The sequence below is a fragment of the Carcharodon carcharias genome, chromosome 20, assembly GCF_017639515.1.
Source record: "Carcharodon carcharias isolate sCarCar2 chromosome 20, sCarCar2.pri, whole genome shotgun sequence".
NCBI classification, from domain to species: Eukaryota; Metazoa; Chordata; class Chondrichthyes; order Lamniformes; family Lamnidae; genus Carcharodon; species Carcharodon carcharias.
The window spans coordinates 86,616,750-86,642,480 of NC_054486.1; the positions used below are offsets into that span (position 1 = coordinate 86,616,750).

At 40.0% G+C, this 25,731-nt stretch overlaps 1 protein-coding gene across 6 annotated transcripts in view; it reads right to left on the reverse strand.

Moving 5' to 3' along the window:
• LOC121292435 (serine/threonine-protein phosphatase 2A 56 kDa regulatory subunit epsilon isoform) overlaps positions 1 to 20,811 on the reverse strand; it is a 96,117-nt gene extending 75,306 nt beyond the window's left edge. For 4 of the 6 annotated variants that reach the window (XM_041214342.1, XM_041214339.1, XM_041214341.1 and 1 more), the window contains exon 1: positions 20,489 to 20,811. In XM_041214342.1, coding sequence (XP_041070276.1) covers positions 20,489 to 20,642 — 154 coding nt within the window. In that variant the 5' untranslated portion in view covers positions 20,643 to 20,811. Of the gene's footprint in view, positions 1 to 4,255; positions 4,330 to 20,488 lie in introns of all 6 variants that reach the window. The other 2 variants (XM_041214340.1, XM_041214343.1) reach the window with 2 other exon arrangements.
• Between the last annotated feature and the right edge of the window lie 4,920 nt (positions 20,812 to 25,731).

The following is a 25,731-nucleotide window of genomic DNA, read 5'->3' on the forward strand; positions in this document are numbered from 1 at the left end:
GTAGAAGGCATAAACTTCAGATAATCACTAGAAATTGAAGAAAGAGGTTACAATATTTTTGTTTCTTTATATTTAAACACAGAAGGTTGTTAGACTTGGAACGGTAGCAGATTCAATAACAGCTTCTAAAAGAGATGTCAATTTTTTGAAAAATTAAAAATTTATGGGGAATGAGATTATGACCGGAGCTGACACAGGTGCTGTAAAAATCCGCAGTGCTATGAATAAATAACAGGATTCAGAAGACAAAGATCCTGCTTGACCAAACTTTCATTTTTGAGAAAACACCAAGTTAACAATGGAAAATCATAAGACGACAAGCGAAAATAGTGAGAATTCAAGGTAAAACTTAGTATGGATATAAAATGAGCTGAAGGGAAATAAAAGCAGCAGCAATTGTTCAGGATTAACATAAGTGAAGGGGAGATAACTAGAAAAAGAAATCAGAAACCCAATGTAGACTGGTCAAAGTTCCAGGTGATAATAACTAAAGGGGTGGAAGGGGCTGCAGCGTGAACAAGGAGCAACTAGAAAACTAGAGAGGGATTAGATCTGAAACATACTAACAGGTGAAATTCGAAATATACATGTTCAAGGTAGTGCACATTGAAAGCAAAGTTAAGTTTAAGCATATACTTTAAATGTTATGGCAATAAAAAAAGGAAAGCAGAAATGGAAGGAATTATGATGATTTAGCGTTTAATAAACGACAGTATCCACATCAGGCCGCATTGAGTGCAGTGTTCAATTTTAATTAAGACATTCAAAGAGACATTGGAGGAGATGCAATGAAAAACCATGAGACTGATCCTGGAAGTCAAAGGATCAAGTTATGATCCAAGGTTGAAAAAGTGGAGCTCTTTAGAGAGGGTACCTTATACAAACATTAACGATATAAACAAGGTAAATCTGTAGCACTACTTTTAGGTGAAACAAAACCCCAGAACAAACATGCACAGGCTAAAACTGGTGAAAGGAAGATTCAGAATAAAAATTGGAACAAATTTCTTCATGTGTTAACATCTAAATGACCTAAGGTACTGGATCCAAAAGCCTCGCTTTCATTCAACATAGTTAGGTGACAAAATGGGAAATGCAAGTTATTCTGGATCAATGCGTTAAGATTAGCGAAACAGCCTTCTTCGCTGGAGATATAAGATCACAAGGTAAGTATCAATACCCCGGAGTCAAAATGTAAGTACAACCATCAATGTTTCAACACAGTAATGCTGTGTCAGCAGATCAGTTCATAAAAACAAAACACAGTAACAATCGCCCCCTTCTCATCTCAGAGCAAAGAGTTCTCACCAGTGTCTTTCCATTTCAATTTCTTCAGATCATGGTAGTGTCAGACAGGGGCACTAGATTTGCTCCAATACACAATGTTGACTTTATTTTTTATTCAGTAACTAAATTTTGATATGAGAGTATATGGCATGTATGGTACATTTCAACAATATCATACTAAATATCTTTCTTCCATCTCTTGAAGGTTCCTCAGCAACTTCTACTATTCCATTTTGTTCATGAGATATCTCCTTAAAAAGTAGCTTAACTTCTTGAAAATTCATTTTATTCACAAATGTTTCTTATTCAAATCCACTAAAATATTACACCATAAAGTGTCTTTTCGCATCTCAAACACAGTGTACTGGATATTCAGCACATTCTCATTTTCAATGTGTGAAAACCCTTTTAGATATTTTGATTCAAAACCTCAGAACTTTAATGAACCAACACAAGCTGAAAGAATTTCTACACAACTTTTAAGTTATAAATGCAATAAAAATGTAAAACAAACTTAGTCTCATCATAAAAAATCACAAACACACAATAAGAACAGGCAAAGATCAGCAGGTTCATCAAGCTGGCCCTGTACTCGCACACTGGAATTCTGCACATCAGCACCCCCCACCCCGCCCCCTCTCCCCCTCCTGCCAATACCCTTCCAGCCATGCAAATCTCCTGGAAAAGACAAATTACATCTGCAAAAAAAATACCAATTATTCAAGTAATGATCTATTAGTGAACTAGTTAGTGAAGATTGGTAGACCTGTGGCATTGTTCACAATGAGTAGAAAGATATGGCAGAAATCTACAAAAGCCACAGTGAAGCTTGTGGGCATTGGCAAATGTTTAACTGGCTCAGTTTTCCCAATAACTAATCAAAAATCAATTTATTTGGCTGCTATGAAAAGGTTTACAATGTAACTTGCTAAACATAAAACATATTACATTTAAATCTAGACTTGCAAGAAACAAAGTGAAGATTGAGGCAGACAAAAGTCCCTAAGACAGTCTAACTGCAGCCAAGATATAATCACTTCCTCGAGTGGTCAAGCATTCACCCAAGATGAAGATTGAGGCTTAAAAAACAGAATAAATTTCATACAGTGAATTGGTCAACATGGTTATGCATTTTCCATTGTCAAAGTTCAAGCGATAAATGGTATACCAAATAGCATCTCATCAGTTTTTCTTTAATTTGGATTTGTTTTCAAAAAAAATTTGCCATCAACAGACCCAGTGACTGGGACAATGTTTGATGTTCTGTAGAAAAATGCTTTTTTTTACCCCATCTGCCATAATTCTAGTACTTTTACTACCAAATTACAACCCACTCCACAGGACTGGATTGTGATGCAAACAGGATTTCGGTGCAAGATACTTCAAAAGCTTAAATAATTATATGCCTCAATCAATAAAGCGAACACAACCACCTTTCAGGAATAACAGTCGAAACATTCTCTAAAATAGTTTGGAAAAAGTGGGTGGAGATGCCCAAAGGCCCTTGCTTTATAATAAAAGCGTTTCTTTAACTTCTGTCTCTGTCCAGAAATGTTATTCAGAATCCAGGAGTCTGATGATCAAAATATTTACTAGAAATAGAAAAAAAAATTAAAATCTTTAATGTCACTTGTGGTCTACAAGTAAACTCCACTTTCACATGGATAATGGTGCTTTGTAAATGTCTCTCCTTTGGGAATACTGCAAGGTTATCATTTGTCAATATCTTGATTTGTGTCTATTTTGTTTGTGCTATTCTGCATCCTCTCTGTTTATTTGAGATGTAGTTTACAGACTCCCTCTGAAATAAGACTCAATATCTGTCCTTATGTGCAGATACGTTTTGATGTGCTATCTGTACTCGACAGGTAGATTACCCTGGATTCTCTGCAAAGGCTGATTTCTCCCCTTGTTTGATGTGTTATTTATTGAACTGAACTACATGGTAGGTCAGCATAGAGGGAAATACCATTGCTATTGAGCAACAAGGAGGAAGGCACAAAAAAAGCTGCAAGAAAAAATTTTATGTGAAGCCAATGACATCTAAGAAGCCCATAAACCACTCAGTTAAGTCGCTGGGTCAAAATTCATAATGGCACTGTGGGTGTATGTACTTACACCACATGGACTGCTGCTGTTCAAAGCGGCAGCTCACCACCTCCTTCTCAAGGGCAATTAGGGATGGGCAACAAACGCTGACCTAGCCAGTGACGCCCACATCCCGTGACAGACAAAAAAAGATAAACAATGGCAATGACAGGAGAAGTCCAGGAATGGGTGAACATTGAGCCAGGCATTTGAAGTGAGACAAAGCAACATCGCGTTAAAAAAAAAATTGACCTACATTAATATACTTGCACTTCCCAGTAATGCAAGAAATTTCAAAATGACAAATTGTTATGCATCATTTTTGATTTGCTGTGTTTTTAAGTGACAGAAATCATGACATTTGCACAGAAATGGACTTAGACTGTAAACGTTCAAAAATACAAATTCTCAAAATTTTTCACTTAAGTATTAAAATTATTTTAATTAAATCAAATAGGAGCAAACAGTTTTGAATGTTTGATTGCTAAATGTGAAACACTAATTTACCAGGTATTTCTGTGAAAAGCAATGTAATTAGAAATATCCAACTTTTATGTGCCACAACAGGGCTGTGCCAATGAAGCATTTAAATAATTATTTACTGATATGATGAATAAAGCATCTGGATCCAATCAAGAAAGCAGCATGGGTTGCTAATAAAGGTTTTTTTTAAACAACAAAGCCAACATAAGCAACTGATACCAGTTTATTTTTAGAATTCCAGTTACACCTAGAAAACCGGATTAAAACTGATGTTGTAGGTTTCTATTTACCAAAGCACTGACTTAACGCATAAGAAGAGCATACTTTATAGGGTTACCTAGGAAGGCAATTAAATCACTATGCTAAAAATTTACTTGGTCTAAGCATCACTTATCACCATTTCCAATGGTTTCAGCAGCCAGCTGCAACTTCAGTCTTCCAAGTTGCTGTAACATGGTAAATTCGGATTTCCTACAAAGTTTATGGAGGAAAGAACATCAGTTTTCAGTGTTTCTACTTTGTTCACTATTATTGGGCTGTAGAAATAGTCTCAATGATTTACAGTAACTAAATAATTGCCAAACTTTCTGTTTCTCAGTTCCACAATTGTGTTTAAAGTAACAGCCCCCGCTTGATTATTTTCACAATACCAGTTTTACAAATTCAAATCAAAACTTCGAATTTGAAACCTAACTAAAGTGACAATCTTTCTTTTAATTCCCCATGCCAAAAAATACACTCACAGAAGGATACATTTATATAAATTAAAACGGTGCTATTGCAAATCAAAAAATGGAAAAATACTTCAAATTCAATCTCTGTCAGTACAAAACTTGGTCCAATTGTCATCTGGCCTCTTAAACGCAGTTATGCCATCCATTACATCAGGCAATTCAAACAAGTGGATATCAATACACATCTAATTAACAGAACCCAATCCACGGGCTCATTTGAAATTCAATCCCAAATCACTTCATAGGTTACTGTTACTCGGTAAAGTCTTAATCTGTTTTTAAACTGCAACCAACACTAAGGGCCTCTGACTTACTCCAACTCCTTGGCTCGTGATTATTTTTTACCAATATCCCAGAGTTCTTGCTCACAAGTACTAATAGCTAATTCAAAATATCACTCATGATAGAAAATTGATGTTACAAGATCAGTCTTAGAACTTCAATAAAAGCATTAGCTTATTTTTTTTAGTACTGTGATTATGTAATTATATTTGCCTCTACGTCGATTACAAAAATACACTCCTGGGTGTCCCATGGCACTGTTCAGGGCTGAGGTGGACACATACACACAAACTAAGCTGTATCCAGTTAGCAAAGGATGATCTTCTGGAAAAATCTTTCTTCCTGTCACATGATTAATAAGATGTCATAATAGTCCAGAATCCTCTTATTCTGTCTAATGAGAAGTAAATGCTACAAATGAAACAAACTTCCATAATGGATGAATCTCAGGGTGGAATGGAATCTCAGGTTTAAGAACGACAATTCATGATTCATTTAATCCTAACTTCCCAACTTATCATACCTCTCTTTCTCAAAAAAAAACATGAAATTGTTTTTATTTTTGAATCAGTTCCTTGGATCCATTAAAACAATTTCCTTGAAAGGCCTTCCTCAGACCATGTGTCTATTACCTCTCATGAACACAGTTCTATTTGAAGCTCCCATTTACTCCTAATTTGAAAATGATGTATACTACTTAGTGATCCTTTCATTAATGTGATTAGTTTAGCTGCTTTATCTAACCTCTTAATTTTAAAAACATGTCAGGTGACTACTTTCAGGTAATCTCCTTTTGCAGAACATGCAAAGCTTAACTAGATTCTGGAGATACAAATTCACGTTTGTTCTGCCACTCACATTCTCTCAATCTCAATACCAAGAGCTTCTCTTTATGTATCTTTCAACGCCTCAGGGTATCCCAAAACACTTCACTGCCAATGAAAGTATTTTTAAAGCACAGATGTTGTTGCAATCTATGAAAATGCAACAACCAAATTACATACAAAGTCCCACAAACAGCAATTAATTAACTGCCCACATCGCCAGTTTTAAAGGATAACCGATAGAAAGATAAGTGTTGCCCAGAACACAGAACTCCCTTGCTCTACTTGTGACAGTGTCACTGGAATCTTTTTATCTACATGAGGGCAGACAGGTTTATGCCACATTTGGAAACAACACCTCCCAACATTACAGCACTCCTTCCATGAAATCTCAGCCTAAATTATGCGCTCAGATCTTTGAATGGGGTTTGAACACAAGCTGCTGACTTAGGTAACTGTGCTACTTCTAAGCCACAACGGTATCTAAAATCCCTCATAGTTTGTTGTCCACATTACCCGAGTCTAACCAATGCTTCAAATAGAATTCTCTCTTTTAGTTTATATTTTATATTTCTGCTCATGCAACCCAATGTCTTGCTTAGATATTTGCACTAGAACTTGTCCACAACAACCCCAAATCCTTTTCCTACCTGAACACTTCAATTGGCATAACACCCTAATTTGGTTTCTCTAAATCTAATTATTTTACATAACTCTACACTGAGCTGTATTTGCCTTCTATTAGTTCTATTTCCTAAAAGGTCCAACTTCTCCTGTATTGTTTCTCAATATTTGCTCCTTCCCTGATTTTAACATTCTGTGTACAAAGTATTATAATCTACTAGTTTAAGTAATTTCCAGCAGAACATCTATGTGAGAGAAAGCAAAACTCAGCTCACACACCAAAGGTGCAATCATCTAACAGCAAAATATGAATTTCAAAGCTCAATAATTGAAATAGGCTAAATGTATCCTGTTAAATATATGGTTTGGGAGTCTGGTCAACAGTAATATATTTACAAAGTCTAAATAGCGCTAATATTACCATGACAGCAGACCATAGCCAGAATTACTTACGGGTATATTGAACTTTTTAAAGGAAGACGTGCTTTTTAAAAAGGACATACAAGCAAAGGCTGGCTGAAACTGTAAAGTAACCACTTGCTGGAAAATTCCTATGTGGGTTACACTTGACCAACTAGTCCAGAGAATGGAATATCGCATATAAAAGAGGTGTCAAGGCCTAATTCAGAGACACTTCAAAGGAAAATATGCAATGCAAAAACTGAACTTAATCTCCTGCGGTTGCAGAGATAATGAAGGTTGGTTATCACCTCAGCAGAAACCATCTCCTGAGAGTTATAGGCCAGACTGTGGACATGAACTGAGTTGAAAGGAAACAGTTTCTAGGCGAAAGGCATGTTTGTTTTTCCCTTCCAGGAATACAGAAGAAAAGGGGTCAAAAATCAACTGCAACCCTGGCCTGCATGTGCAAGTTTTAGTGTTCCAGGCATGGTGTGCGAGGGTGTGCTGTGAAGGTCATAGCTGAAGAACATCGACTAGGCATCCCTGCGTTTGCAGGTAAAAAAAGCCCTCTCTCTTGGATCGGCTTTGCTGACTTGTCTTACCTTCAGCACAGTCAAAAAGGAAACAGGATAATTCCTTTCAGTTAACCTGCAGAACCAAGAATCTCCAAACCCACTGCTCAACTGCCAAAGTCAGCTCTCCCAGAATCACCCAACTTAACGGCGCAACGTTCCACCAACCAAAGCCTGATTCGTATAACTTATTAATTTTCATTTTTGGGCTCAATTTCTCATTTATAATCTGTGCTGTGGTTTTATTATTTTTTCTCATGTTTAATAACTAATAAACTCACTCTAACTCAATAAAGCCTGGTTAAATTGGCTCCTTTTAAGACAAGTAAATTTGGACTGGGAATAGATATCCACAAGAGAAAGGATCCTCTTTAACCTTGTTGCAAGCAACCAAGGGGGTTGAAAAAAAAGGAGAATCTGTTCATCCCTCCTCATCCAGGAGCACAGCAATTTGGGGTACCTTGTCCAGGATCATAAATTGGGGAAACCCCACCTGTGGACCACTCGTAACAATATTTCATATCAATTACTTGCTTGTTACGTAGACAGTTGGATCATTAATTAACCTTAAAAGTAATTGCATTAAAGATCTACTTTGGGACTGCAATGGTCTTTTCTGGTCAAGCACATTCCTTATATCTATTAATTGGTAATTCGTAATGCTAAGTAGAAACAAGTAAATTTAATAAGACAAATTTAATCAAAATTAATATTGCAAAATCTCAACATACATTGTACATGTCAGTGAGGAGTATGTCAGTGAGGAGTTTAAAGTCCAAAACTGGTTGCCTTCTAACAATTATAATAATATTGAAGATGCAATAGAAAATGTAAACAAATCCCAGTTGTGGCAGTTTGTTACTGCCTTGAATTCACAAGTATAATGGGCAGCTTTCATGCCCACAAATTAAAGTGAGCAACCCGCAACTCGACCAATATGCTGTATGTGATACTGTAAGGAACATACCTTTTTATTTCTCTTGGGCTGTGGATTAAAATTACAATGGCTGCAGTTTGAAGGACATGCCTATTGGAACAGTGTGAGGTTATATACAATGTTGCTGCCCTGGAACAGAGTGTGTCATGAAAAACAGGATGGTGCTGAGGAAGCATCTGGTCTAATGGGGAACTGCCTGACAACAATGTTTTTAATGGCTCCTGGCCAGGTGACCAAGGTCTGTGTGAGAGCAGTGCAGCAGATTAGCTCCTCACCTGAAAGGAAAATGGCCTAAAACCTCTTGCTCCTGTGTGTGTAGGATTCGAGTAATTCCACAATAGCTAGCTGGCTTTTTCTCCTTATATCTCTATAACCTGCTCTCTCTCTGTCAAGAGGCAAAGGGGAAAATCACTGTTGGAAACATTGAAAGGCAAGTGCTCAGTGAACTAAAGACAAAGTGCTAGAAGGCCACCTCATCATCAACAAAGAACTGAAAGGAACTTGGTAGACATTGATCAAAATCAACCCATCGAATCATGTACTCTAGAATTTGTGCTACTGAACTATTTTATCCCACCCTTAAAATCCATGTTTTTGTGGATCTTGTGTGTCATGTATGTGTGTGTATAGGGATTAACATGAGGCAGAGTTTAGGTTATAGAACTAGAAATTAGCAGTTCATATTTCTTTCTTTTGCTACTGGTTAAAGGCAATTTGTTCAATAAAAAGTTATTTACTCATTAAGTTTACAAACCTGTATTCTGCTTGTATTCTGTTAACCCAAATTAAACAATTAGGTGGGTTGAATAAACTTTTCACATTTGTCATGGCTCAGGGAGCAGTGGGGCTTAGTATTACAGCGCACTATCCCCAGTCAGTCGTGACAATCCACTCATAGCACTTTCTGTAAAATTCCATTCCCTTATATCATATTGCACTGCGGGCTTGTGTAGTATTATGTAAAGGAGGTAAATTCACTGCGTAAAAATGTGCTCAGTACAGAAATTGTGATCACTAACCCATGAGAGGATTGGCTTGTGAAATTTGTACATATTAAATTGATGTTAGTCAGGTATTTCCTAATTCCATTTGTGTTAGTGATTGTGGAGTTTGCAATTTTTTTACAAGAAATTCAATTCTGCGAACACGGTCACCACAGTATTTCTCTGTATCCTAGATTAGGCAATGAAATAAAGAACTGCTTCAGTGAAGAAAATAAACAGTTCATAAGAATATTACCAACATAATTCCATATTATACATGCAAATATTCATTTCACAGTCTACACGGAATTGAAAATTTTGAATAAAGTCTTATTTTATCAACATATATTCATAATACTTATACAAAAAGGTATGCAATACTTTAACATTTACTACAGTTCCAATATTTCTACATCATGTTACACCACCTAAGATACAAATATTCCACAAGTCTTTATTATGTAATCTATAGCTCTAAAATGAGTTAAAAGAACTACAGACTGAACACATCTTCACATTCCTCTGATGAATAAAGGTACAACCTTATGTGGCAGTGAGCCACACAAACCAGAAGCATGTGTTAAATTAATTACATCTCAGCTGGAGTGCAAGGAAACCAAAATCCTTGCCAGGTTTTGCATTCCTTATTAATAGCTAGTAACCCCAGTGGAAAATATATGTAGATAATGGGCAAGGGTGAGATCAGGCTCATTATTGTGCCCCAAAGTTGAATACCCTGAAAACAGGTGAAGAATGTTGACTTGGTATCAGATAGCAGGCAGCAACAATGGCACCTTACCACAGCACAACCTTCCACTACTGAGAGGCAAACAAAAATGGAGGCAAAGTGTATATACACACACACACACTTTGGTTCATTGTAAAACATCCATGTAGCAGAGGGCCCAATTCACTTGCTCAGATTATGCTTACAATAATTCATCGTACGATCAAGGTACTGAAAATTTGTTATAATTTTTATTCAGCACACTACAGCCAAATTTTCACTCACTCAAAGCCTATATTCTTCAGGTTTTGGTTTAACAGTATCTATTTAAGACTACAATCTAAAATCAGTCTTCAAAATCGTCCTAATACTGTAAATAGAAAAACAGCACATTTTCAAATGTTTATTTTTTTAAAAGCAAAGACAGACTCCTTAAGTGAAGGCAATAATTAATTATTTTTAATTGCAGTAGGCAATTGTACTTGCAATGGGAGTATGCTATACTTAGTGAATGATTCTAATATTCAACAATACAAACCAACTACAGTGCAAACAGAAACTACTACCTTGTAATTTTGTGACACACAAATGTTGTCTCTAGGATATTTCTGAGGTTCCCATTGCTTCAGTTAAGAGACCACCTTAAGTGCAACTAGCATGGAGCACTTCGAAGGCTGTTCTCAAGGTGGTAGTTTTCAAATGAAATGCATCCAATACCGCCTTGCACTTTACCTTAATTTATTTTGCTGTTGAAACCTAAAATTCAGTTTAGTTGCAAATTTGCTACCATATTCCTCAGCCCACATTAATACACATCCTGTTGTAATTCTGGGTAAGAGAATTTAATCCACAAAGGAAATCTGACAGTTCAGTTCAGCACACTCAATTAGGTAATATCTGACTAACATCAATTTAATATGTACAAGTTTCACAAGCCACCCCTCTGATGGATTAGTGATCACAATTCCTGTACTCACCACATTTTTACACAAAGCTTACAATCAGGAATTTCTCATTTGCATAATACTCTAGCCCATAGTGCAACATGACGTAAGGGAATTTCCAGTTATTTCTGATCCCACCCAGACTATCAGAAGAGAACATATGCGCACAAATATTAACCTATGGCAGCACTACACCACTCTTACGGTTGGCTTAAAAAATGCAGGAGGGGGAGGTGGACCAGATGAAAATCCAAAGAAAAAATTAAGCTTGAAAGAACATTTTAAAAATAACGCTATCATATTGGCAAAGGAGATATCTTAGATCAATTAAGATCATGCATTATCTTGGGAGCATTGCCAATTCAAAGCTCAGTTATCCAGCATAATGGCTTGGTGCATGATGTCCCATTCCTGATTACTGCTCGGAATTTTGAATATGCTGTCTTTCCTCAGGTGCCTGGCTCAAGTGGGACCCTGACTCTGGTTCTACTGATACTGGAATAGCTAATTTGCCACCCAAATTTCTTTCACATAACTCACGAGTTCAGACACCAGACCCACCAAACATCCCAGGAGCATTTAAAGAGATTCCCATTACACAAACTGTAATGGACCAGCTACACAGGTGACTGATAAAGTTAGATCAGGCTGTGCTGAATTTAAAAATGAACACAGGCACAAATGTTGGAATTGGAGAACAAAATACAAGAAACATTTACTTCTAGAGGAAAACAGAAAAGAAATCAAAAAAAGGGGATTAATGTTAAAATCATGTGGAAGGAATCTGATTAGATCACAGCGTACTGTGTGCAGTTCAGATCTCAACATTACAAACAGGGTATTGAAGCACTGGAGAAAGTGCAGAAAAGGTTTACAAGAATATTTACATCCTTAAGTGGATGCAATTATCAGGTACAATTGAGCAGGGTGCAGACCCCATAGAGGGCCTTTACCCATATGAAGGCATTTGATTGGAAGTTGTGGGCAAATCCAAAACAAGGGAGCATAAATAATATAGCAACCACTAACAGATCAAAGAAAGATTAGGAATTTCTTTACATAGGGAGTGGTGAGATGGTGGTACTGAGTAATTAAAACAGGCTGCATTGAAGAATTTAAGATGCATACATGAGGGATTAGCAGAATGGGAAGAGATGTAGAGGGCAAAGAGGCTCACAAAGTATAAAACAAAAACAGAATTACCTGGAAAAACTCAGCAGGTCTGGCAGCATCGGCGGAGAAGAGTTGACGTTTCGAGTCCTCATGACCCTTCGACAGAACTTGCGTTCAAGTCCAAGAAAGAGTTGAAATATAAGCTGGTTTAAGGTGTGTGTGTGGGGGGCGAAGAGATAGAGAGACAAAGAGGTGGGGGGGGGGGGGGGGGGGGGGGGTGGTTGTAGGGACAAACAAGCAGTGATAGAAGCAGATCATCAAAAGATGTCAACGACAATAGTACAATAGAACACATAGGTGTTAAAATTAAAGTTGGTGATATTATCTAAACGAATGTGCTAATTAAGAATGGATGGTAGGGCACTCAAGGTATAGCTCTAGTGGGTTTTTTTTTATATAATGGAAATAGGTGGGAAAAGGAAAATCTTTATAACTTATTGGAAAAAAAAGGGAAGGGGGAAACAGAAAGGGAGTGGGGATGGGGGAGGGAGCTTACGACCTAAAGCTCCGTAAGCTCCCTCCCCCATCCCCACCCCCTTTCTGTTTCCCCCTTCCCTTTTTTTTCCAATAAGTTATAAAGATTTTCCTTTTCCCACCTATTTCCATTATATAAAAAAAAACCCACTAGAGCTATACCTTGAGTGCCCTACCATCCATTCTTAATTAGCACATTCGTTTAGATAATATCACCAACTTTAATTTTAACACCTATGTGTTCTATTGTACTATTGTCGTTGACATCTTTTGATGATCTGCTTCTATCACTGCTTGTTTGTCCCTACAACCACACCGCCCCCCCCCCCCCCCCCCCCACCTCTTTGTCTCTCTATCTCTCCGCCCCCCACACACACACCTTAAACCAGCTTATATTTCAACTCTTTCTTGGACTTGAACGCAAGTTCTGTCGAAGGGTCATGAGGACTCGAAACGTCAACTCTTTTCTTCTCCGCCGATGCTGCCAGACCTGCTGAGTTTTTCCAGGTAATTCTGTTTTTGTTTTGGATTTCCAGCATCCGCAGTTTTTTTGTTTTTATCACAAAGTATAAATACTGGCATAGACTATTTGGGCCAAATGACTTGTTTTATGTGTCACAGATTCGGTGTGATGCTCAACATAAAACAAATTTGAGGGGGAAAGATGGGGAAGTAGTTCTGTCAGCATTCCCATTCTATTTGTGACCACTATTGAAATAAATACATATGAACACAGCATCAGGTTCAGCCACCCCACTTCTCCACTTACTATGCAAGGCATTATCATTGTCTATGAAACAGTCAGCCAGCACTAAAGGATGGAGACTAGAACTAGAACACACAAATAAAACTTTTTCTTGCTCCCCATAATCCATTCTTTGTAAACGTTTCTAAACAGGAGAAATAGTTGATGTAGAATATATGAATTACAAAACATTTTTCAAACAAACATTACTCGTTTCAAGACAGCATTTCATCTACTTCTAGTAGCATCATTAACACTTCTATAAAAACTAAAAGATGATTTTATAAAGTCCACAAGGTATACTTGATCCTATTTTTTTGAAAAAACTTCAAATACACCTAACCTTGAGTAACTAGTTGGCAGATATCGCTATGCAGCTGTGGTGAGCTCACAAATTACAGTTTGCAAGCGCTATCGAAGGATCAACACACAAGCAAACAACATTTTTTGGAGAAGTGCTTTTTTAATTCAAACATAAAAAAGATACTAAAAATTAATAATATTTTTCAATTACCTTTTTCCATTGATTACTTGCAGTAACACAAAGTGATGACATACACCTGGACAATGCTATTGGAAACTCCTCTATAGTTATTGTCACATTCAAAACTAGGAGTCCCCTTCAGTCTGTTTATCCGTTAAATACATTATGCCAAACAAATTATTAAATTACATTTTCAAGGCTGTCAATGATAAATATTCTTGTTCTTCTACAGCATTTCAAGAATGTACCAAAGAGCAACACATGAGTGACAATTCAGATATTTTAGGCATCACATTGGGCTATGGTATTTGAAACCATTAATATAGTTAATACATTCAGTTAGCACTGCACGTCTCATCCTAAAACAATCACCAACTGCATTAGCCTTGAGCATCACTCCATCCTGCCATTGCATTGACATTATTAAAATGCTCAATAGACAAAAATGCACAACGTCATTTTTTGTTTGAGATCTGAAAATTAATCAGGATGAAATTACTTACAAATCAATAACAGCAACCCACCATTAAAACGGAGCAGGCTACATCAAAAACAAAGGTGGCTGATGTTGGCTTTTTGATTCCCTCACTTTTGTCAATTTGTTATTGATTTGTAGTAAATTTCTTTACTGCAACAGCCCCATACTGCTACAAGCAATCGGCAATCTAATATATTTTTCCAATGGTGATTGTCACAACTGAATTTATTATTCCACAGGCTAGAGCCAGAACTGCTGCAGATATCAAACTCCAGGCATGACTTTGAGGGGAGGTACCACATGGTATGATACCAATGCAAAAAGACTAGGCGGGGTGCTGTGGTTCATCTTCAGTCTGTGCTATTAACTGATTGCAGCCACTTCAACAATTACCCTGCGACAGTTGCATCTACAGTGATAGTTATGTAGTGGTTATAGTACTGCACTACCAAATCTGTTCAAATCCCTCCATGGCAAGTTGTGAATTAGAAATTCAATGTATCTGGTAGTTTGGCCTAGCACAAGGAAATATAATCTTAAGAGCCGTCAGATTGTCATAAAATCCAAAACTGGTTCACAAATGTTCTTCAGGGAAGTAAGTGAACCTGTGAAGGCAAACTGGTACTCCTCTAGAGTCTGACCGACACATGATTCTTGTGTACATTGTGGGACTGATTGCTAACACCCTTAGATGAGGCCTTGCATGCTAGTCATTTGTAGAGAGAGAAAAAAAATCACAATCTGGACAACTATGGTTTAGTAATAAGAGCGACCTTGCCAGTGTCATCCAAATCTGGAAAATGAAAAAAAGGCCTCAGTGAAGTGAGGGGAAAATAAAGCCAAATTACCACTGCATATTGCTATTGACTCCTGCTAGAAAGTATGCACATGTGAGAACAGGGCTGTGATTCTTCCACAGTTAAGTAGCCTACTGATACTCATTGCCTCATACATCAGTGAGGTACTGGGAGGCTGCTAGCAATGAAGGTTTATTAGGTATTTGGAAATAAGGGGGGGGCAGTGGAAAGTCTGAGAATTGTGGGAAAAGGACTACCAGAGGGCATTGCATGTCAGCTGAAAGAACACTCACCGGTGTTGGAATGGGAAACAAGGAAGAATTTTCCATCAGTGGTTTACTTCATTTGATCAGTGTTGTGCAAGGATTACATTTGCAATAGAGAAAGGAAGAATTTAATTGTGATAGGTAATTGTGCAGCGCCTGCAGATGGAGTTGCTTGCCAGCATAGGGCACCACTGTGAAGGCCTGCTTACTTGCATGATTGAACCCTTAATGTTGCCTTTGTAAAAGATGAATGACTTCTGGTTTTGAAGCTAAGAGACAAATTTCATTTCTGGAACTGTAATTGAGGGCTATTATCAAATCTAAACTATTTGATTAGCTGAAAGCAGGCAAGCTTAATGACCCATTTGGTCAGCTAACTAACCTTTGGCCGCAAAAAACAAAAAGCTTTATATTTCAGTATTTCTGCAAGGGTGGGAGAGAAGAAAAAACATGACCATTTCTTCATCTGCCATTGTGAACATGGTTTACAATGAGAAAACTACCCTCACTGATTAAACAAATTTCGGTACCAGAAAACAAACTTCCTGAAATGTCAAAGGGGTATCCCAATGGTTAGCAGCATAATGTTTAATCAGTTTAATTGCCTTTCACTATCCTCTAAAATCCAGCTGACAGCAAGAAAGATAGATTATGCTGAGTCTAAAAACCTGTTAATGTTTGATAAGAAGACATGAGTTTTTAAAAAGACTAAAGGCGAACATAGAAACACAAAGTAGAGGATGCCATTCAGCCCCTCAAACCTGCGCTGCCATTCAGTTAGAACTTGATTTATCTACATTACAACTTACCTTCCTTTACTCTATTTCCCTTGATACCACTTTCTTCTGGCTTCTCCAGTTTTACTTGGGGCAGCCAAAATGCTGGGTGATCGCCTTCTCTATCACCCATTCATCATCCAATCTCACTACATTTGAGTCTCTCGCCACCATATCTTTCCATCTGGTCTTAGGCATTCCTCTTCTCCTCCTTCCATCTCCATCACTCGCCACACCACATTTCCTCTCTTTCTCCATATCAGATGAACAGATCATTTCAATCTCTTCTCAGCTACTTTCTTCAATGCTTCCACAATCTTCACTGGCCCCCTGTTGTGCTCGTTCCTGATTTTGTATTTTCTCGTTACTCCACACATCCATCTCAGCATCTGCATTCATTAATATCCAGTCGCTCCTCTCTTCTTGATGTTGCCCTAGTTTCTGTACTATATAACAAGGCCAGTCTCAGAACTGCCTTGTAGATTCTTCCTTTCAGTTTCAGTGATACTTTTCTCTATCAATTAACACTCCACTGCACTTTTCCAACTACTCCAACCAGAACTAATCCATTGCATAAATTTCCATACTTCCATCTTCTGCCATCATTGACCCCAGGTGCTTGAAATTACTCACTTTCTCCAGCTCTTCACCCACAATCTTTACACCTTCACTCAAGATACCTGTTCCTAACAAAAATTTATCTCAGATAGCTGAAAGCTCCTAAGTGTCCTAGCAGCCACAGCATTTTGGGAGTGAACCCTCAAGACTTTTACTCTTTGTGTGTCTGACAAATTTATTAAGAGTATTTTTAAGATGTAACTAGTAGGGTAGATAAAGGGGAACCAGTGGAAGTAGTATGCATGGGTTTTGAAAATGCATTTGATAAGGTGCCAGCCAAAAGATTAATAGGCAAGATAAGGGTTCATGGTGTTTGGGGTAATATCATAGCTGGATCAGAGCATCCCTCAATCTTCTTTAAAGGCTGTATAAGTCAAATTCATGCAACCTGTCCTCATAAGTTAACCCTCTAAACCTCAGTATCATTCTGCTGAATCTGCATTGCACACCCTTCAAGGACAACATACTCTTCCTGAGGTGCAGTGACCTGAACTGAAGGCAGGAGTTAAGATGTGGTCTGACCAATTGGAGGCTCCCATGTTCTACCCTATGTGTAACACAAACTGGAGACAACAGGTTGACATCATAAAGCACTGCACGGCTAAAGAAAACAACCAATAAGATTTAAATTTATTCTATGTAAATCCGATAATGAAAAATTCAGAAAAAGTATTTTTTTTTATGAGTAATCATGCCCCAACTAATATGTCATATAACTAAGGCAAAGTTACAATCAATCAATTCCAAGAAGAGTGGAGACATTAACAGTACATTAAATATTTTCACTCTGCCAAACTGACACAGTACTAGAAAATTTATCCTTCTTGCAGGAAAGGTGGAAAGTTCAACACTGGTTCTCCTGATGTGGTTATTCGGGTGCCTCAGGTGTGTAAACCAGCCAAGTTTCACCTCTGGTTTATGCAGAGTTAGCTAATCTCAATTGGTGCACAGAAAGGACAATACAACAGGACCCCAGTGCCACTACAACCTGCCAGGCTTGGCATCACCCTACCACTACTTACCCCTCTCAGCCTTTTTCTTCTACAACCTATAGGATTAATCACTAACTCTAAATATACCTCACTTTGTGTCTCATGATTTTCAGCCTTGGTGCCGATCTGTACTGTAATCCATTGTCCTTCACCTAGAATTTTCTCGGTAATAAGATTATTCTTTAAGAATATGCTTTGCCTAGAAAAGTTATGACTGGAGACAAGAACAGCAACATAGGATATGGGAAAACAAAACAACTAAACATGCAAATAGTTCGAAAAACCGAGAAGAAAGCAATGAAAAACAGTTGACACTTACTTTTAATGCTTTGGTAAATTGAATATTGCAAAATCACAGCATGCAAAGTATTACTATAATTGTATTTATAATGAAGGATGGGTGCATCATCACACTTTCCATGTCATGCCTAATTGGAACAGCATTATACAATATGAATATAATCAGTCTTTTCAGAAGCTAGATGGTCTCTAAACTGAAACTAACTGGTTGAGAAAAATTACGGTGCATTTATTATCAATATCATCATGAAGAATTTAAAGCAGTAATAATTTCAGGATTCAGATGTTGGATGTAAATTAATCGAACTGCACTCATGATTTGGTAGTCAATCGAAGCATTCAATTGAAATATGCCCTCTACTTTCGAGAGGTCTTTACTATTGTACTGTCTCATACCAACAACTGGACCAATGAAACCTAAAATCAAACATAAGACAGAGAGGTGTTCTGCTTTTCGGAAGGAGCTGAAGTGAAGAAAATGCTTTCTAAGTCAAGATTCCTAAGGACTAATTGTAAAGTTATATTTAATAGCACTTGCGGATTTTCAAGTTCAGGCAGTACTGCACTGCTGGTTAAAAAAGTCACGTGTTAGCAAGTGTCCTGCAAAGGGAAAATCCTATTCTAATTAATTAGTTTGCAGCAAGTGCACTTACTACATTTATTTTGCATCATTTTTTACTAACATTTTTCCCCCAATTTGAAAAATTGCTTTCTGGGTAAAGACACTTGATCGCTTCTGAGTTATACAGAACCAAGATGTCCCAGATCCAATCGTCAGTCTGTGCTGAAATAAGTGCTCTCAATTATGGTAGCAACTGGCCTTAAGTGACCCTGGGCTAGAAGGGTGACACAAATAAGAACAACCAGGTTTGTACTTTCTCATTATTCAGTAGTAGCTAGCAGAAAGGATGTAAGACGACAGTATTTGGCTTGGCAGTCACAGTACTTCCTCCTTCTCCCCACCTCCCCATCAACGAATAAATAGGTTACTAGCAATCACCATTTGGCAGTGTAGAACAGCACCTTAGACAAAATGTTTCTTTTTAATTTTTTTTTAAAGGACAGCCAGCACCCACTGAAAGCTAGTGCCTTCGCAAAGACGAAGTAAACTCTGGGGAAGGAGGAAATTTTTTTTTTTAAAATATGAGTTTGATATACCAGATCAATATAAACCAATAATTATTGTCTATATATCGAAACTGCCTACAGTGGAAACGTAGTTTTTTTTTTAAACCATAAAACAGCAATTTAAACAAGAGCTATAGACTAATTTCCATCAAAACTGTGACAGCCAAACTTCTCATGTCTATGCTAGCATTCAAAATAAGCAATTAAAAAACAGTAAAATATTGTAATGCCAAGTAACAATGTGGTAGACCATGCTTCCAAACAACATTTCCACCATTGCAAGTAAAATACAACCAACTGTTGAACAGTACTTGCCCAATCAGCATAAGCAATTTATTTTAACTATCATGTTTACAAAATCTTTAGCATTTTCGTAGTCGTACCACTAGTAATCTTAAGAAAACGTGTGGCATTCATTAGCCACATATTACATATGATGCACTGCAGTATGTAATTTAAATGAAATGCGATCTATGGCTTACTTTTCTTATTTTCATTTTGTTCCCGGAAACAATCTTGGATATGAGAACTGTACACCTCACTCATATAAGGATCAACAGTGGGGAACCGTAATAATCCAATCTTACTGTAGAACCCCAGCTCCATCAATACTGAAAGTTGTCTAGGTTAAACTAGAGCCAGCTGAAAGTGACTTGGGAGGCAAACCACTATAGATTTGGCAAAATACTGCATTTTGAAGGCAATTAGAATACCCATGTTCACTTGCGCATGCAGCATACTGACAGCAGAATAACTCACCTGATTTAGTTAAATGTACACAACTCAGAAGTCAGCAAATGAAAACTATATCTAACCCATTTACTTAAATCTGGCACCCCCACAGGAAAACAGCTACAAAAGTCATTGCCTCTAGAGACCTTTGTTACTTCAGCAACAGGGAATGGACTGTGAAGTCATTGTCAGCTTAGCAACCACACAATGGCGCTGGGTCACCTGGATAGGAGGCAAGGAACAATCTTGTCTTTTACAGATGATCCAGGTTTAAATACCCACCACAGCAAGTCGCACAGAAAACTTGCAACGAACAATCGGTGAGGCTTTAAGTACTCTAACCATAAAAGTATGGAGCTGGGAAGGGAAAGAGGGACGAATGCAGACTCCTAATCTTCTTCCAATTGACGTTTAAATGTCCAAGTTGGATAATTACACCCAAGTGAACTTGGACAGCAGCCATCCTTCTTATATTTTGTTATCGAAACCCCTTCAGCAGCTCAAAACAAAAAGTTATTTCTCTGATCACACCCACTGCTTAAGATTGCTCAGAATTTATCGACCTGTTCGTTGAGTGGCCTCCAGAACCGAAGCACATAAAAGGGGTAAAACCGAAATGATGCAGGCCTGGCCCTTACCTTTCAGCAGAGGCAGGGGGTTTAAGTCGACGGCTTTGCCTTGGATCTTGTACTGCGAGGAGCTCTGCGAGCGCTTCTGCTTGGTCTTGCGAACGGACTTCCGAGAAAATCCGTCTACTTTCTCCACTGGCGTGGTGACGGTGGGCGAGGACATATCCCCCCTTCTCGACCGAGCCGAGTCACCTCACCTCGAAAAAGGGGTGGGGGGGGGGTTGGTGGTGTGTATAGAGTGGGGAAGCGGCGGTGAACGACAGCCCAGGGAGAGACAGAGAGGCAGGCACCCACCTTCTCTCTCTCCCCCCCAACCCGTCCACCACCACCCCCACCCCCCTGCCCCCAGCCCCCAGCCCCCAGCCCGGGTGAACAGGGCTGACCCACCTCCTCCTCACCGGCGCCGAGTAGAGCGAGCTCACTGCCAGGGGAGCCCGGCCTTGTGTCCACTCACTGTCCAGAGAGTAGGCAGGGGGGGGGGGGGGGGGGGGTCAGGGTCCGGGAGGGGAGGGGGGTAAAGGACGGGGTGGGGGGGGGGGGAGTCCCGCTCTGCTCTGCTCTCCTCTCCTCTTACTCACTCACTTCAAGCGCCCATTAAATTCCGGCTGAGCGGACCGGGCGGCGTGTGGCTTTTTTGGGGGTCGGATCCTCCTCCTCTTGAAGCAGATTATAAGATTTGTAATTGAAAAAAAATAATAAACTGTCACATTCCTCGACTACACCGGCTGTCCCCCTGCGCTTGCTGTGCCTGTTTGGGTGGACGTGGTTTTTTTTTCCATATATATATATATTTTCCCCCTCTATTGTGTTCCTCTTCCTTTTGTGTCAGCACCGATGAGCCGCGTCCATTTCCAATATGGGGTTGTGTCCAGCTCCGTGCGGCGGGAGGGGAGGAGGCGGGTCCGGTGGAGGAGGAGGAGGAAGGGGGGGGAAGGGAGGGGGCAAGTGGGCGGGTCCACGCCAACAGTCCCACCCACCGCTCCTCCTTTCCTGCCCTCCCATTGGTGAACTCCGCCCCGCGCCCGAGACGGCAGCGGGCGGAAGCGCTTTTCCATTGGTCATGCGGCTGTGTCAATCGAGGTAACGTCACGCCGCTTGCGATTCTGAGCGGTCGCGGTCAACGTCAATCAAGGCGCCGGGAAGGTTGCCTGCGCGCGGGAGGGGTAGTCAAGTTCGGTTGATTTCACAGAGGCCGTTCCCATAATCGAGGGGGTCAGCAATTACCCGTATGAACCATTCATGGGTGTCACAGTTGAGAAGGAACTTGTGTTTTGAGAGAGCAATGCAAATTACACAGTACAAATTGTACAAAAGAGAAGTTGTTCAATACACTACCAATACAATACAAATTATATGGAGGATGACTTGCTTTCATTCCAGATCTGAAATGGCTGATAAATCCAATGCACAATCTGTAGACTCTGCCACATGTTGGACAGGTGATGCTTGAAGGATTAGGTAGATGGGTTTGTTTGGAGGTTTGTGCACTCCTTCCGACGCCTTGATTTAGTGTCTGCACATTCCTGACAAAGTTTTTTGATGTGTCCAATTCCTTCCTAAATCAAACCTTCTCCAGTTTAGTTGGTCGCAAGCCAGATTCCCTTGACCTCTTCAGGGATGCTTTGAGGACATTCCTAAAGTGTTTCCACTGTCCTCCTGGGAGTCTCCTGCAGTTACTGAGTTCCGAATAGAGCAAGTGTGGTGTCAGGCATACAAACCCGTTCACATGAACAACAAAGAACAACATGTCCTGTCCACCAGCGTTGGTTTTGAGTGATTACCACCTTTTGGGAATGTTTGCTTGCAAGAGGACCCTACTGTTAAACCGCTTTCTTGCCCTGGATTTAGAGTATCTTGCGAAGGCACCACTGATGGTACTTCTCCAGTGCTTTGAAGTGTCTACCCTAGGTTGCCCAAGTCTCTGAAGAAAATAGGAGCCTGGGGATTACAGCTGCCTGCTAAACCATGACCTTAGTCTCAAGTTTGAGACCCTGGTCCTCAAATACTCTTTACCTCAGTTAGCCAAAGGCTGAGCTGGCACATTTCAGGCGATGATGAATTTTGTCAAATTTGTGTGCCTCTTTTGAGGGGAGGCTCCCAAGATATGGAGTATGGTCCACCTTTCCCAGGACCTCGTTATTGATCTTAATCGATGGGGGGAGGTATTGTGCTGTGGGAGTTGGTTAGAAGGAGTCGACAATGACTTAGATCAGTTTCTGATGAGCCCACACATAAGCGTCATCTGCTTAATGAAGCTCAATGGCTGAGGTTGGAGTGGTTCTGGTTTTGGATTGAAAATTGGATTGTAAATTGGACAGTTTCCCATCTGTTCTGTAAATTATTTTCACACCTGTGGGTAATTTGCTGGAGCTGAGGTGCAGTATTGCAGCGAGGAAAATTGAGAAGAGAGTAGGTGCATTGGCATTGCCTTGTTTGACCCCAGTTTTCATTGAGATATGGTTTATGGTGGTTCACTGGTGAGGACCACAGCGTGCATGTCATCATGGAATAGGTGGAGGATGGTGAAAAATTTCTGAGAGCAGTCAATTTTGAGGAGGATATTCCACAAGCCTTCATGTTTGACAGAGTCAAAGGCTTTCATGATGTCGGAAAAAGCCATGTACTGCAGTTGGTGCTGTTCCTTGCATTTTTCTTGAATTTGCCACGCAGTGAGGATCATGTGTGTGGTGCCTCTTGATGGGCGAAAATAGAACTGTGACTCTGGAAGGAGTTCCTCAGCCATTGGGAGGAGGCAGCTGGGGAGGATTCTTGCATTAATCATCCCTGTGCAGACAGTAGGGAGATTCCACTGTGGATACCGCAATCAGACTTTTCTCCCCTCTTGAAAATAATCACGATCACAACAGCATCCCTGAGATCCCCCAGCATGTGCTCTTCTTCCCAAATGAGGGATGTGAGGTTGTGCAGCCATGCCAGGAGTTTTTCTCGACCATTTTTCAGAATTTCAGCAGAGCTTCCATCTGCTCCAGGGGGCTTGCTGTTTTTAAAATGTTGAATCCCTGTGCATAGCTTTTCAACCTTGCTCTGGACTGGGGAGGATCAATGTGACCGAGCTGGACAGGGTATTGAGGAATGGAGTTGAGGATGTTCAAGGCGAGAAGTTCTTCAAAATGTTTTCTCCAGCGAGCACTGACTGCCTTCCTCTCCTTGATGACTTCTCCTCCATGCTTAACTCTCAGCAGTGTGGGCCCTTGACTGCTTGGGCAATAGATCATCATGACTAAGCTGAAGAAACCATGCATGTCATTAGTGTCCGTAAGTTGTTGGATCTGTTGCACTCTTTCTGCCTACGATTTTTTCTTTATATCATAGGTTTTATGCTGTACCACTCACTTCAGCCACCTGTAGGACTGCTGCTTTTCTGTTCAGCCATGGTGAAGTTTCCACTCAATGAAAGCTTTTGTACTTTTGCTTGAATAAGTACTGTATCTCTAGGTCATTTTCATCAGACCAGTCACAATGTTTGCTGGTAGAGAGACCAAGCACCTCTTTGCAGATACTTGTTATGGTGGACTTTAGGGTCAACAGGCACTATGGACACATTGTAGCTCCTGATGGCAGAAGGTTGAGAAGTTGGCAGTGATGCACTGACCCAGAAGGAAACTTCGAGGTCTTCGACGTTAATTTTCTTGCACCATTGCTTCTGTTGCCTCCACTGGACACCAGGCTGATGAAGATGGTAGATTGGAAAAGGCACTGATTGATCCCGCAGTCATCAGTACCTGTCATGGCGTGTGTAATGTGGACATCTCTGCGGTCCTTTGCTTGAACAATGACAAAGTTGAGCAGGTGTTAGTATTTGGACTGTGTGCTGCCATGAGGTCTTGCACTTGCCATGAGGTGCTCTTTTATCCCACAGGGGGACTTGCTGAGACGCCAGAGAAGCATATTTTTGATGGTGAAGCTCACCTCATGGAGGTATCATTCCTCGTCTGGAAGACCCTTCCAGAAAAAGGTTTACTTGCCGCCTTGTGCCTTCAGTTGACCTTCTCTTGCATGCTGTGTCTCATTTAGGGTGGCAATATCGATGTTGAGGCACCTGAGTTCCAGAACTATGATGATAGTGCAGTGCTTAGGTCTGTCACTGTTGGGGATTGTCCATCAGCGTCCTGACATTCCAGATCCTAAACTTCATTTTGACAAGTGGAGGATCCCATGCATGATTTTTTTTTAACATGGAGCACTCATGGTGGCCAGTATGCAATGAGCCGCATGGTCCCATGGCAAAGGCGTTGCATGACGATTGGAGGCTAAGCTCCGCTGTGAGACATTAGCATGTAATGTGCATGATCATGTGCAGATACGTACGTAACTTGCGGCCTGGAACAGACTGAAGCTGAAAAAACAAGTCTAACCAGTAGTGAAACACAGGCTCAGTTGGAGACTGACGTCTCTTAATCATTGCAGTGATGGGGGAAGGGAGCACTGAGCCACGATACTCTAAATGTGACAAGAGATCAGCAAGATAGAGACAGAATAATTTAGGTCTTACTGTATAGCCAGTGTAGTCCAAAGCAGAAAACATCATCTTGATGTTAAGAGGAATCCAGGAGTTTGAAGCCAAGCTTGAAACATGATGCAGACCTAGATTTTTTGGTTGCAAACCAGGAGAAATAGGTAAAAACATACTATCAACAATAAATCCAAGATGGCTTCTGTGCAGTCAGCTCCCTAGAGAGATCCTCACTATGCCCTTCCATTCATACAATCCATTCCTCTTTCTCCCCTCTAAATCCTCACTTCTACTGATTAAGTTCCCCTGCTTCTAACTCTGGGTGCATTTTAACCCAAACGTTAAGTTAACTATACAAAACTACAAGTGTCCCGGACAAATACATCTGCAGGAAGTGTACCCAATTGCAGCACCTCACAGACCGCATGGATTGGTTGGAGCAGCAGTTGGATGCACTTAGGAGCATTCAGCTGGTGGAAAGCGCCATAGACAGGAGTTTTGCAGACGTCACATCCAAGGTACAGACAGGTAGGTAAGTGACCACTAGAAGGGGCAGGCAGTCAGTGTAGAAATCCCCTGTGGCTGTCCCCCTCTCTAACAAGTACACCGGTTTGGATGCTGTTGGGGGGATGGCCTATCGGGGGAAAACAACAGCAGTAGCCAGAGCAATGGCACCACAGCTGACTCTGTTGTTCAGCAGTGGGGGGTCAAAGCACAGAAAAGCAATTGTCATAGGGGACTCTATAGTCAGGAGCTCAGATAGGCGCTTCTGTGGTCG